We start from the raw sequence: 14,313 nt of genomic DNA on the forward strand, positions 1-14,313 counted from the left end.
CTCCTCTACATCGCCGCGACAAGCCGAGTCGTCAGCACTGTTGTTGTGGTCCAACGCCCGGAGGAAGGCCGAGCCCAGCTAGTCCAGAGGCCGGTCTACTATCTCAGCGAAGTACTGTCCAGCTCAAAGCAAAACTACCCGCACTACCAGAAGACGTGCTATGGGGTGTACTTCGCTGCCAAGAAATTGAAGCCCTACTTCCAAGAGCACCCCATCACGGTCGTGTGCACTGCCCCGCTCGCCGAGATCATAGGCAGCCGGGATGCATCCGGCCGGGTGGCCAAATGGGCCATTGCCTTGGCGCCCTACACGATTTTTTATCAACCCCGCACCACCATCAAGTTGCAAGCATTGGCCGACTTCCTCGTCGACTGGGCCGAGACCCAGTACTTACCGCCGGCTCCCGACTCCACCCATTGGCGGATGCACTTTGACAGGTCCAAGATGCGCACCGGCTTGGGAGCCGGCATCGTCCTCACCTCTCCCAAAGGCGACAAACTCAAGTACACGCTGCAGATCCACTTCGCCGCCTCCAACAACGTGGCCGAGTACGAGGCGCTCGTACATGGGCTCCGGCTAGCCAAAGAGCTTGGCATACGCCGGATCCTGTGCTACGGCGACTCAGACTTGGTGGTCCAACAATCATCTGGCGATTGGGACGCCAAGGACGCGAACATGGCGAGCTATCATTTCCTCGTCCAACAGATAAGCGGATACTTCGAAGGGTGCGAGTTCCTTCACGTGCCAAGGGCCGACAACGACCAAGCAGATGCCCTAGCACGAATCGGCTCCACCCGACAAGCCATACCGACTGGCGTCTCCCTCCAGCGCCTCCTCAAGCCGTCCATCAAGCCGTCTCCAGAGTCGGATTCCATCTTCGTGCCGCCTACGCCAGAAACAGCCGGATCCGACTGGAGAAATCCCGCAGGTGGCACGGGGACTTCGACGACTGGCCCGGGGACTGCTGTAGTCGCACCCGGCCCGGGGACTTCAGAACCCGGCTCGGGGACTGCAGCAGTCGGCCCGGGGACTGCAACAACACAAGAAGCGGTGGCCGACTCCAATGCAACACCCAACCCACCCACCCGAGTCATGGTGGCCACATTAACAGCAGAAGAAGTCACAGCTCCCTCATGGGCCCAGCCCATCCTCAAGTTCCTAGTCAGCAGAGAGCTGCCGGCTGATGAGATCGCAGCAAGACTAGTGCAACGACGAGCCGCAGCATACACAATAATCAACAGGGAGCTTGTGAAGCGCAGCGTCACTGGAGTCTTCCAGCGTTGCGTCGAGCCAGAAAAAGGAGTGGCAATCCTCAAAGACATCCACCAAGGCGAATGCGGCCATCATGCCGCCTCAAGATCCCTTGTGGCCAAGGCTTTCCGCCATGGGTTCTTCTGGCTGACTGCCTTGGAGGATGCTAAAGAAATAGTCAAGAGCTGCAGAGGATGTCAAGTCTTCAGTTCCAAACAACACCTGCCGGCTTCTGCCCTCAAGACCATTCCCCTCACCTGGCCTTTTGCCGTCTGGGGACTGGACATGGTGGGCCCTTTCAAGACAGCCCGCGGTGGCTTGACACATCTACTCATTGCTGTGGACAAGTTCACAAAGTGGATTGAAGCCAAGCCAATTAAGAAGCTGAACGGGCCGACTGCCGTGACATTCATCACCGACATCACTACTCGGTACGGCGTGCCGCACAGCATCATCACCGACAACGGCACGAACTTCGCCAAAGGAGCACTGGCACGTTTCTGCGCGACGCAGGGCATCCGACTGGACTTAGCGTCCGTTGCCCACCCGCAGTCAAACGGCCAGGTCGAGCGAGCAAATGGACTCATCCTCTCCGGCATCAAGCCTCGACTCGTTGTACCACTGGAGCGATCAGCCGGCTGCTGGCTCGAAGAGTTGCCGGCTGTCCTCTGGAGTTTGCGCACTACACCCAACAAGTCAACCGGCTTCACTCCATTCTTCCTTGTGTACGGTGCCGAGGCCGTCATCCCAACAGACATCGAGTTCGACTCGCCTCGGGTCACCATGTACACGGAGGAGGAAGCCAAAGAAGCAAGAGAAGACGGCGTCGACCTACTGGAAAAAGGCCGACTGTTAGCCCTCAGCCAGTCCGCCATCTACCAGCAAGGGCTACGCCGCTACTACAACCGCAAGGTCAAGCCAAGATCCTTCCAAGAGGGCGACCTTGTGCTCCGGCTGATCCAGCGAACAGCCGGCCAGCACAAGCTCTCGGCCCCTTGGGAAGGCCCCTTCGTCGTCAGCAAGGCACTCGGCAACGACTCCTACTACTTGATCGACGCGCAAAAACCAAGAGCACGCAAGAGAGACGACTCCGGCAAGGAGTCGGAGCGACCATGGAACGCAAACCTCCTAAGACGATTTTACAGCTGAAAAGCAGTATGTATCACGCTCCCTTTTTTGTATTAAGTACAAACCAACAGACCCCCCGAACAGTACTCGGGGACTGCCTTTTATTTATCTATGAATGACGAGTGTCATATCCTTGAATGTATTATTACGTTTCGAATTCTTGTCCGGCACCGGGTTCGACTAGTCGGCCCGGGGACTGGCCGCCTCGAGCTATATTGAAAGTTCTTCCTGAAGTCAGAAAAGCAGTGCGCCGGCTCCCGAGTCCCCTCTTGTTGCAAGTCGCAGCTCAAAGAACTGACTGCCCGACTAGCAAGAGGCAAGACAGAAAGGACGCCCACACGAAAAACGGCTAAGGAACAACGAACCTATATAGCAAAGAGACGGCCTCCAAACATGCCTGCCGGCTACCAGAGCAGCCGGCTGGCCGGCTTCCTAAAAAACTTAGCTTTAGTCCAGCAGAGCTAAAAGTACTTCCCCCTCCCCAATCGGCCAGGCACCCCCCCCCCGGCTACAGATTGCAGAGCAACTGTTTGACTGGGGAGGCGGCAACCAAGAGAGGGCGGCAAAGGAAAAAAGCAGAAGGACAAAAAGCCAAAGTACAAGGAAAGACCGATTGCATAATTTATATACATAAAGCCGCCCACAGGCCGGCAACAGACTTAATTTGAATACACCCAGTGGGTGGAATTGTGCAGACTTAACCAAACATTGTTCAAAAGTAACAAGACAGGAAAACAAAAGAAAGAAGACTAAGGCGCGACATGAAGGCCGAGTCGGTCGGTGAAGGCGACCTCGCCGGCTAAAGGAGTGGCCGCCTAGCTGGTCCCGGCTTGACCACCTCCAGCGGCAGGAGGCGTGGAGGCGCGCGGCGTAGTGCTGGAGGAGCGGTCAAGCTGAGGCTGGTCGGCCGCTCCACCAGCCGGCTCGTCGTCTTCACCCTCCTCCTCCTCCTCTTCGCCCTCATCGCTGGAGTCGATCTCCTCCGCCGAGTCCTCGCCGTACGCCGGGTCCAGCCCGAACCAATCTTCCGGCTGGGCGACTCCATTGTCGTCCACCTCGGGGGCGAAGACGTTGGTGTCGGTGTAGTCGGCGATCGCTGAAGCCCGCCGAATGATGGCCGGCCGCGCCGGCTCCAGCTCCGTGTCGGCTTGCTGCCGCTAGGTCGCCAGCTGGTCCAGGTTCAGGCCAGGATACCAGGCCTTGACGAACTCCAGCGCCCGCCTGGCGCCGGAGCGAGCCGCTGACGCCTTCCAAGCCTCGAAGCGGCCGACTGCCACCTCCAGCCAGTCAGCAGTCCGACTGGGGGTGCGAGGGACCACTTGGCCGGGCCAGAGGGCGGCCAAGACCTGCGATCCCGCGCGCTGAAGCCGGCGGAGCAGCCTGTGAGCCGGCTGGATGCGAGCCTGGATCGCCAGGAGCTGTTCCTCCAGCGAGCGGCCGGCGGTTGGCGAGATCTCGAAGCCGGCTTGCCTCTTCGCCTGGCGACGGGCTTCGATGGCCTGGTTGGCGGCAGTGGAATAGCCGGGGAAGTACTCTGCGCGAAGAAGAAAAGGAAAGAAAAACACCAAAATCAGAAAAAACAAGTCAAAATGGCAGATGGCAAGAAAGGACGAAGGGGTAGACGACTTACCGTCAACCAGATCCTCGATCTGGCCATAGCCGGAGACCAGAGTCTGCCTGGCCTCTGCCCAGCCGGCCGCCTCCGTCTCGAACTCGGCCTGGAGGGTGGCTTCGCGATCCTGTGCAGCCTTCAGCGCCGCCTGGTGGCCTTCCTCCTGGTCGGCCAACTTCTTGACCAGGCGGTCGCGCTCCTGCACCAAGGCGGCGAGCTCCGCGTCCTTGGCACGAAGAGTAGTCTGGGACTCCCCCAGCTGTGCCCTCAGACTGGCGTTGGCCGCTTCAGAGATAGAAGAAGAAGAAGAACAATGAGAAATCATCAAGGAAGATCTGAGCCGACTGCTCAGCAGTCGGCCCGAATCTCGGGGACTACACCCAGTGGGTGCGCTGACGCGCCCCCACATGAGATAAAGATCAAGTCACATACCTCGGCTTTCAGTGAGATCGGCGGTCTTCTGAGTCAGCTCCCGAGCCTGGGAGTTGAAGGCGGCCGCTCGGAGGTTGTGGTAGTCCTGCAAGACGGACAGAAGACCGAAGTGAGAACAAAAGCAGCAAAAACAAAATCTCCAAGAAGTTCCAAGCCGCCTGCTCAGCAGCCGACTCGGAACTCGGGGACTACACCCAGTGGGTGCGCTGACGCGCCCCCACGAGAGAAATCAAGATCAAGAAAGAACAAGATGAGAATACTAACCCAGATGGCTGCCCGCGTGGCGAGGAATTCGTCGGTGAACTGCCTCAGCGCTGTGGCTTGGCTTTGCAGCCGGGTCCGGACGTCCTGTGCAGCGACGTTCACCACGGCTGTCCCTCCGCCCGGCGTCCACCCCGAGGTAGCACTGGCCGCCTCCGCGTCTCGGGCCGACGAGCTGGAGCCCACGGCCGGCTGCGGCTCCGACGCCGCCTTCTGCGGTTCAGACGCGGCCTTCCCTGCACGCCGGCTTGGCGGAACCCGGACCGCCACCTCAGCCCCCGCGGCCGGCTCGCCCTCCGCCGACTGTGTAGGCGCAGGCTCAGGCTGGCGGCCTCGGGTCGCCCTAGTCGGAGAAGTCGGCCCCGGCGCCTCCCCCAAGATGACGACGTCGTCGCCGCTTCCTCCCAGCCCCGGCTGGGAACCGCTGGCTCCCCCCGGCGAGGGGTCCGCGTCCCCGGGCGCCATGGTGCGCGGGGGGTGACCATCAAAGCCTCCCCTGCCGCCGCTTCGGCCTCGGCCTCTGCCTGGGCCTTGGCTGCGGCCTCGGCGAGCGCCTTTGCCGCCTCCTCCTCCCGAGCTGCCTGGGCGGCGGCTGCCCTCCGTGCCTCCGCCTCTCGCGCTTCCTGCTCCTCCCGCGCCTCCCGCGTGTTCCTTTCCGTCGCCTCCAGGAGGGCGGCGCGGGGATCTACGCGGCGGGTGGTGCTCCCAGAGCCCCCTGGCGACTCGACGACGGAGCCGGCAGCCGCCCGCTCAAGCGACAGCGGAGCTCTGACCATTGAAAAGGAAGACAAAGATTCAAGAACCACCAAAGGAAAGAAAGGAGGACAGTACATAGAAAGAGAGAACTTACGCCGACACAGCCTGCGGCTGCTTCACCACTTTGCGGAAGCGAGCCGCCTTCGCGGCCGCCTCTTCCCGCCTGGTGGCCGCCGCCCCACCCCTGGGCTTCTTTGTCCGGCTACCGAACATGCCCTGGGTGGCGCGACGTTTCTGGCCTCTACCCCGAGCAGGCTGCGCGCCGGAGGAGCCCGCGCCGCGTCCGGACGCCGGCTGGCGATGCGGGACGGCTTCGGCTTCGTCCTTGTCCGGCCAGTCGTCGAAGGAAGCGGTGAACCCGGAGCCGCCTGCTTCACCGCCGGCTTGGCCGCCGGCCGACTCGGCGGCATCCTCCATATGGAACGCTCCCAGGTCGGGGTCCTCCTGGTCGTGTTCGGTCCGGTCGGGGACAAAGCGGCGCTCCACGTCTGCCCCGCCGGCCGGCCGGAGCAGAGGACTCTGTCAAAAGAGCAAGCCGACTGAGTTAGTGTCGGCCCAGAGGAACTCGACGACAAAGCTGAGAGAGAGAGAGAGAGAGAGAGAGAGAGAGAAAAAGAGACGAGGGGAGCGTACCGTAGGCGGAGGATTGGCGCGGCTATATGGCTCCTTGCCGAATTGCCAGTCGTCGGGAAGTTGGCAGTTGGCGAGGTAATTCACCATGTCGGCGGTGTTGGGCTGCGGCATCTCCTTGGTGCACATCCGGCTCGGATCGAGCTGGCCGCTCATCTGACAGATCAGATGAGGCCGGCTCTGGAGCGGAAGGACCCGGCGCGTGACGAACGCGGCCAGGAGGTCGGGCCCCGTCAGGCCCTCCGACTGGACCATCACCCGTAGGCGGGCGATGGCGGCGTTTCCTCCCTGCGACAGCGTCACGGCCCGGAAGGACCACTGGGGCAGCCTGCCCGCCGGTGGGCCAGCTACGTAGGCCGGCAGGTTGAGGTAGTCGCCCCGGGGAGCGATGCTCCGCACATAGAAGTATGACTTATGCCAGTTCTTCACCGATTGGATTAGCGTGATGATGGGGAAGGGGTTGTCGGCGCCTGATCTCCGCGACGCGATGAAGGCGCCGGTCTGAGCCGGCACGCCCCGCACGCGCGTGCCCAGCTTCGACTGGAAGAACTCCCCCCAGAGCTCGAGGGTGGGGAGGACGCCAAGATAGCCCTCGCACAGGGTGACGAAGGCCGACAGCAGCACCACCGTGTTGGGGGTGAGGTGGTGCGGCTGGAGCTGATAGAATTCCAGCCAGGAGCGGAAGAAGGCGCTCACTGGCAGGCCGAAGCCGCGCAGGAAGTGCGAGCGGAAGACCGCCCGCTCGCCCTCCCGCGGCGCCGGCCTGATTTCCTTCTCCGACGCAAGGCGGTCCTCCACTTTGTCCGCGCTGGGCAGACGCCGGGTGTCGCGGAGGAAATCGATGTGGTCGCTATGGACGATGGAGCCATCCCAATCCCCGCCAAGCTGCTCTACATGGGGAGGCATAGCGGAAGCTAGCACGGCGGCGGAGGAGCGTGTGGAGGAAGAGCGCGGCGGCGAGGCGCTGTCGCGAGAACGAGCAAGGCAAGAAGACGGTGGAAGTAGGAGGAGCGTGCGAGGGCCTGCCGCCCTCCACCTCCCCCTACTTATAGCCTCACGCGGCTGAAGAGGCCGGACGTGGGGGGGAGACGTGGGATTAACTGCGCCCACTCCCCCCACGTCTCGCGTTTATTACGCATTAGTGCGGGCCGAAACTGCCGCACGGAACGTGCGGGCGGTTTCGGGATACAAAGGATCCGCGCCTGGGCCAGGGCACGGACGTGGCGGGCCCCCTCCCTGCGGCGACGTCCCGTCACGCGCGTGGGCTGGCAGGCTTTCCGGCCACGTGGCACGCCGACGGCCCGAGGCCGGCCCGCGGCCCGGTGCTCGTGCCTGCGGGTTCCCGCCCCCCGACTCCAGAAGAATTCGACCAAGGCGGCGCGCCTGACCAAGGTCGGCTCCCAGCTGCCGGCTTGTCACGATAGGAAGCTAATCGAGCTTCTTGAACCCCACTCCACCTCGAAGCCCAATCAGCTTCGGGGACTACTGTCGGAGTAAATGGCCACGGGTAGCCTAACCGACTACCCCTGGCTCTTCAGAAAATTTATCAGGCCTTTGGGCCTTCAAGCACTCCAAGCACTTGGGCCGCCTTCCCCGGCCGGCTACCACTAAAGCCGACCCCCGGAAGGCGACCCAGCCTCACCGACTCTTCCCCAAGACGACTACGGGGTGGCCGACTCCAAGAAGCCGGCCAAGAAGGACGCTGACTCCTAGAAGCCGGCTAAGACCGCAACCACTCCCACATAACGGCGACATGACGGGGTGTGGCCACAGTGTGGTCCACTACCCCCGAAGCCCGAGGCGGGCGTGGCTACAGGAGGTCGTACGGGACGAACGTCTCCCGTGCGGCTCCGCACTGTAGCCATGCTAGCCTCGATGTCATCCACGATCCACTCCTGTACGGCCCAAGGACTGCGGGCCCCTCCAGCCAGAGAGAGGCGTGAAGGCGGCCCGACCTTTCCCAGTCGGCCAAGAGCACAGCCGGCCTCCAGAAGCCGGCCACTCCCTTCCTCGAAGCAGGAGCCCCATTAAGGAGACAAGACGAGGTAAGGCCACAGTGATAGCCCCCGAGGCGGCCCACTGTAGCCACGCTTACCTCGACAAAGCCCTCGTCATCACAGGCGAGGCTACAGTAAGCAGCCGCCGACAAGACCCTAGGCGGTGGGGCCGGCCTGTCGACCAAGTAGCCGGCAGCCGGCGGGACCCACCAGCCGGCGGGACCCAGCCGCCGGCGGAGAAGCCGGCGAGCGTAGACACTGACGGCTGGGACCAGTTCCCAGTCGGATTACCATTGTACCCCTGGGGGTAGGCCTATATAAGCCCCCCGGAGCACCCATGCAAAGGGTTCGCTTCTAGGTTCGCTTCGAAGCATAGCATACGCACACACACCATAGATAGAGAGAAGCAAGAGCTAGCCTTGTTCTTCTTCTCCCTTGATCTCAACAGCTCTAGGAGCGATTGTAGCTACCTTTTATCGATCTAGTGATCATGCGGAGACCCCGCAGAGCAGGACTAGGGGTGTTATCTCCTCGGAGAGCCCTGAACCTGGGTAAGATTCGCCGGCGTGCATGTCTTCGCCTCATCCCGTTTCCGGGCACCGGCGACGTTTTATTGGCTCCCACAATGATAAGCCATCCCTTGGCATATGTCGCACCAACCACCCGACACTAACTCATTAGTCACATTGCTTGCAAGGCTTATAGTGATGTGCATTACCGAGAGGGCCTAGAGATACCTCTCCGATACACGGAGTGACAAATCCTAATCTCGATCTATGCCAACCCAACAAACACATTCGGAGACATTTGTAGAGCATCTTTATAATCACCCAGTTACATTGTGACATTTGATAGCACACAAGGTGTTCCTCCGGTATTCAGGAGTTGCATAATCTCATAGTCAGAGGAACATGTATAAGTCATGATCAAAGCAATAGCAATAAAACTAAATGATCATTATTCTAAGCTAACGGATTGGTCTTGTCCATCACATCATTCTCTAATGATGTGATCCCATTCATCAATGACAACACATGTCTATGGTCAGGAAACATAACCATCTTTGATTAACGAGCTGATCAAGTAGAGACATACTAGGGACACTCTGTTTTGTCTATGTATTCACACATGTACTAAGTTTCCGGTTAATACAATTCTAGCATGAATAATAAACATTTATCATGATATAAGAAAATATAAATAATAACTTTATTATTGCCTCTAGGGCATATTTCCTTCAATCGGGTATAGGGAAGGATTGATCAACACGGAGAGTGATGTACCTTATCCTAGAAAATAGTTAGGTTGGGGGAGGGAGGGATTTTACACCGGTTGCCCGACAACCAGTCCTTGACAACCAACTCTGCCACCGCCAACTCCGCCCATCGCCGAGAAGAAGCACTGGAAGGGAGGGTTGGATGGGATTCGACACTGAAGAAATTTTCTTTAGCATCCACTCACCTTTCCGATCCTGCTTCCGAACAGTCTACCGCCGCCGAGCGCCTCCCTGCTTCACACCGCCGCTAAACGAACTCCAGATCCGATCTGGGACTCTACTTCACGCCTCCGACGATTAAACCGAGCTTTGTATACCAATTGACAGGACCTGACTTACTCTGTCAACGAACTACAGTAGAACCTTAGCAAAATCAGCGGATTTCAGAGATGAATTGTGGTCAATTTCATTCAGATCTGAGCGAAGAGGAACTAGGGTTTGCCAGCCGGAACGTGGCGGCTTCAGGGGCCAAGTGCAGTTACATCCAGAATGCCCTACCACTCTCTCGAATCCTCTCTTAAGTAGCAACAGAAAGTAAAATGCTAAGAAAACGACATGATCCGGAGCTACAGTGTTTACAGTGAATTTAAACGTCTCGTATCACATCGACGAGAGCCGCCTATCAAGAAATCAACGACCGAGGAAGCTGAGGTCCTTACGAACCAGTACGCGGAGCCGTGGACCTAAGGACCGAAGATTTACGGTTCTCCTTCCATCTGGCAAATGTACTACGCTATTCTTCTTCAGATAGTCGTCGACAGGAACGCTGATCCTGACAATGCATGCCAGAGTTAGTAGACGAAGATGGATTGGGCACGTGCGTCAGCATTTAATTCGGGCGTCCACATCGCCTTCACGGCCTATTCTTGGTCAACCGCGCTTCCACCCCCACAGAAACAGAAACGACGACGATCGAGGAACGGCGCCAAGACCAAACGACAGGAGCTCCGACGTCGCCATGGCCCGTCTGTTCCTCCGGCCGATCTGATCCTCGCCGGGATCCGAATCCACAATTTCATTATCGCCGGAATGTGGTGATGGGCCGCCGCCACGCCCACGTCCTTGTCTGCGTCGCCGCGAGGAGCTGAATAGGAGGAGGGAATGGACGACGAGAACAATCTCCTGCATTTTCTTGATGATACACCCAGTTCGCATTACAGAAAGTGAGCAGCACACATTGCAATCTCCTGCAATTTCCCCCTCTGATTTTATTTTTTATTTTTTTACAATCCCACCTTAAATCATGCCTATGTGGATTCGATGTGAGACCGTTTGTGATTTGGTGCTCCTTTTCTGCCTTCCAAGGACATGCGATGGATATTCATCCCAAAATGACGGCGATGATCAATCCGATACATCAGGTTTGTTTCTTCTTTTTTCTCTCCCTGGCGTCGTGATTCAGCCCCTGCAAATTTCAATTTGAATCCATGATTTACCTTAAAATACAACGTTGATGGTTCGAATAGATGGGGCTTATGCATGATTTATTTTAGGCTTTGTTGATCCCCTTCCTTAATTTCCATCCTCATTGATCTCATTTCTTGCTCGTATTGTTAGCGACACGTCCGAATATATGTACTATCTACATTTGTTGGTGGAATTTGCTTTGTCTGTATTATGATGTGGCCTGCCAATGATCACTTCCCCTGCTTAACAGACGCAGACCCATCCAATGCAAGGGACAGATTGGAAACTCTACTTAACCAACCTGCCAACAAGTTCTGTGCAGATTGTGGCACGCCAGATCCAAAATGGGCGTAAGTATCAACTAATTTCAGATACGCGACATTCTTACCTACTAAATCCTACCGTGTCTGCTACGTCTGATGCTGTTTTCGTTAGGATTGTGTTGTTTCATGGTGGGAATCCACTATACATATGCCAATTTAGCTGCTACAATTTACGGATTCCAATTTCCGTCGAAATGCTTAACACTCGATCGTGGTCATATTCAGGCCATGCAAATATTTTCTCACTAACATTAACTGGTGTGGGCATTTGCAGGGCTTTGCCTTTCGGTGCGTTCATTTGCATCAAGTGCTCTGGAACTCACAGAAGTCTTGGAGTACACATATCAAAGGTAAGCAATGGGGTCTATGTAGTTCTTCTTGTTGTGTCGTATTCTTGTCTCCAATTTTACTTGAGCTGGACTTGTTCCACATTTTGTGCTCCATAAGACCAATACTTTATAATTGTACCCTGAAGTTGCTCAATATTTTGATTAGAAAAAGCATGAACATAGCTTTATTATTTATTTTTTGAATTAACTGATCCGTACTAGTATTAACACTCCAATTTTCCCTGTAAAGTATACACATGGTGAATTTTTTCTAGTAATGGCCTCCTGTATTTGTATTTTGAAACCCGTACATATACTTAACATGGCGAAGCATGAACATAGCTTTATTGTTTATTTTTGGAATTAGCTGATCCGTACTAGTATTAACACATCAATGGCCTCCTGTATTTGTATTTTGAAACCCGTACATATACTTAACATGGTGAAGCATGAACATAGCTTTAGTGTTTATTTTTTAAATTAGCTGATCCGTACTAGTATTAACACACCAATTTCCCCTGTAAAGTATACAGATATGGTGATTTTTTTCTAGCAATGGCCTCCTGTATTTGTATTTTGAAAACCGACATAGTTAACATGGAGAATATTTTCTTGACAGATCTTCTACTGAACTAATCAACTATTTTTGGTTGAGTGTGCACAGGTGATTTCGGTGAATCTAGACGAATGGACAGATGAGGAAGTCAATTGTTTAGCTAATTCAGGTGGAAATGCTACTGTGAACACCAAATATGAAGCGTTTTTACCCGAAAACTACAAAAAGCCGAGACAAGATTTTGCGACAGAGGACCGTGCTATTTTCATTAGGTATAACATCTACCATCACTACTTTTCTCTGACTCTGTCTGACGAAACTATTTTGTTTCTGTTTGTCTATATGCAGGAAAAAATACGAGCTTCAACAGTTTGTGACTAATCCACAATTTGCATGCCCTTTACACAAACATGGAGCAGAAAAACGTCATAACCAGCAACATAGTGGCAGCAAACATGGTACTTTCAGAAATAGCTGGAGGAAAAAGGAATCCGAAAACAAAGGAGTAAAAAAAATGGTGCGACAAACTGTCATAGCCATTGCTAGTCTTACACTACTTCTACTGTAACTGTACATATTATTTTTCAGATGGATGTGGGCATGGTAGAGTTCGTTGGATTAATTAAGGTCGACATCATAAGGGGCACAGATTTAGCTGTTCGTGATGTGATGTCAAGTGATCCATATGTTATGATTATACTAGGACACCAAGTAAGCAAATTTCATTCATTGTTTGTCATGGCAGATTAGTCGTGCAATTTTTTCCTCTTATAATTCACTTAACAATTTCTCCATTTTAGTCCATGAAAACAAAGGTGATAAAGAACACACTGAACCCTATATGGAATGAAAGATTGATGCTATCAATCCCTGACCCAGTCCCGCCTCTTAAAGTGGTATGTGTTCTTTCCTGTGGACATGAAGTTTATTACGTAGCAGCTAAAATTTTATTTTATTTATTTTACCTTGTTCAGCTCAATGGAAAGTTGTGGTTATCGTCTTTGCCGAGTGTCGTAGAATAGCTTATGTGTGCGAGTGGAATTTTATCTTTGATGTGTATGGCTAAGGTATTGAAGGTTTAGTGTCTAAATTTGTTCTCGGGTATTGAAATACCTGCCAGTTTTAACTAATAAAACATACTCCCTCCATGCTAGATACATCTGTTTGAGCGTCAACTAATTCTGGACGGAGGAAGTAGTAGCCAGCGATTAAATTTATACTTGTTGAGGTTTACATATACGTAGTTAGTTCTCATCATTATCTGATATCCTTATTTTATGGATGAGGGATAGGCTGCATTCTGGTGGTTTGGCACATTTTTGTAAGAATGTTTTTTGATAAGCATATGAGGCCTAAACTGCCCCCAAAATTACTCTTAGCAATCTGCTTTGTACTACATGGCAGCTAGTGTTCGACAAGGACACATTCACCTCCGACGACCGAATGGGAGAGGCTGAAGTTGATATCCAGCCATTGATCTCTGCAGCAAGAGAGTACCAGAGCTCCATCATCACAGAATCGACACAGATATGCACATTCTTGGCAAGTGAGAACAGCATTCTAGCCAAGGACAGCATTATCTCGATCGTCGATGGTAAGGTGGAGCAGGAGATTGCATTGAGGCTTCAGAACGTCGAGCACGGGGAACTTGAGATCAAGCTCGAGTGCGTGCCCCTCAATCAGTAGTGCGGTTTTTCACCGAGATGAAATGCTCCATGGCTGCGATCGATACTAGCATCGCTTTGCACCACCCAGAGAAACATTGCCTGTTGTGTCTACTCCATGCCTGTAATTGTCATGTCGAAGGTATTTCATGCATGTGATATGTTGGATAGATAGGAAAAGAAACTTAAAGGTCATCTATGGGACTCTAATGTAGGCTTCAAAACTCCTTTTTGTACATGGCAGAATTAAGAGTTGTCTGATTTTACACCTCTTTAAGTCTCGTTTGAAATAAATTTAAAAAACATAGGAACTTTGGATGATAAAATCGTTAGGTCATTGTTATGCTGCGATGAAGCAATCATCACCTTGCATAGTCCAAGTTTCAAAGAAATCTTATCGGACTTGAAGATTATTGACTATGTGATCGTGGCATGTAAATTTGGCTAACCTAGGTTGGAATTTCCTTTTTCTTAGGAACATGGTACAGACACATAAGCTCACATGCGATAGGTTGGAATTACTTAATAGGAAGACTTGTTGGCTTTCTTTCTCTTTTCCCCCATTTTTCACCATTACCCTTTCCGTATGTCTTTTTTGTTTCAAGGGCAACAGTGGGGAAAAACCCCACTGCTTTTTTTATAAAAATAAAAGTAGTGTACAAAAATACATCAGGCTTAAGATAATCCGATC

The 14,313-nt window shown here is 54.0% G+C and overlaps 1 protein-coding gene across 1 annotated transcript; it reads left to right on the forward strand.

Moving 5' to 3' along the window:
• Positions 1-10,198: 10,198 nt before the first annotated feature.
• Positions 10,199-13,776, forward strand: LOC123169485 (probable ADP-ribosylation factor GTPase-activating protein AGD11). Its single transcript, XM_044587363.1, has 9 exons — positions 10,199-10,506; positions 10,649-10,704; positions 11,001-11,100; positions 11,348-11,423; positions 12,067-12,230; positions 12,307-12,475; positions 12,547-12,669; positions 12,759-12,854; positions 13,363-13,776. Exons 1-9 carry the CDS (start codon positions 10,445-10,447, stop codon positions 13,642-13,644), a joined length of 1,128 nt encoding a protein of 375 aa, XP_044443298.1. The 5' UTR covers positions 10,199-10,444; the 3' UTR covers positions 13,645-13,776.
• Positions 13,777-14,313: the final 537 nt, after the last annotated feature.

The sequence above is a fragment of the Triticum aestivum genome, chromosome 1D (assembly GCF_018294505.1).
Source record: "Triticum aestivum cultivar Chinese Spring chromosome 1D, IWGSC CS RefSeq v2.1, whole genome shotgun sequence".
Lineage (NCBI taxonomy): Eukaryota > Viridiplantae > Streptophyta > Magnoliopsida > Poales > Poaceae > Triticum > Triticum aestivum.

Coding starts and splice junctions, on each gene's coding strand:
- LOC123169485 (XM_044587363.1), top strand. CDS start 10,445: ATGGACGACGAGAACAATCTCCTGCATTTTCTTGATGATACACCCAGT. Junction 12,231..12,306: donor GACCGTGCTATTTTCATTAG/GTATAACATCTA, acceptor GTCTATATGCAG/GAAAAAATACGAGCTTCAAC. Junction 12,670..12,758: donor TGATTATACTAGGACACCAA/GTAAGCAAATTT, acceptor TCTCCATTTTAG/TCCATGAAAACAAAGGTGAT.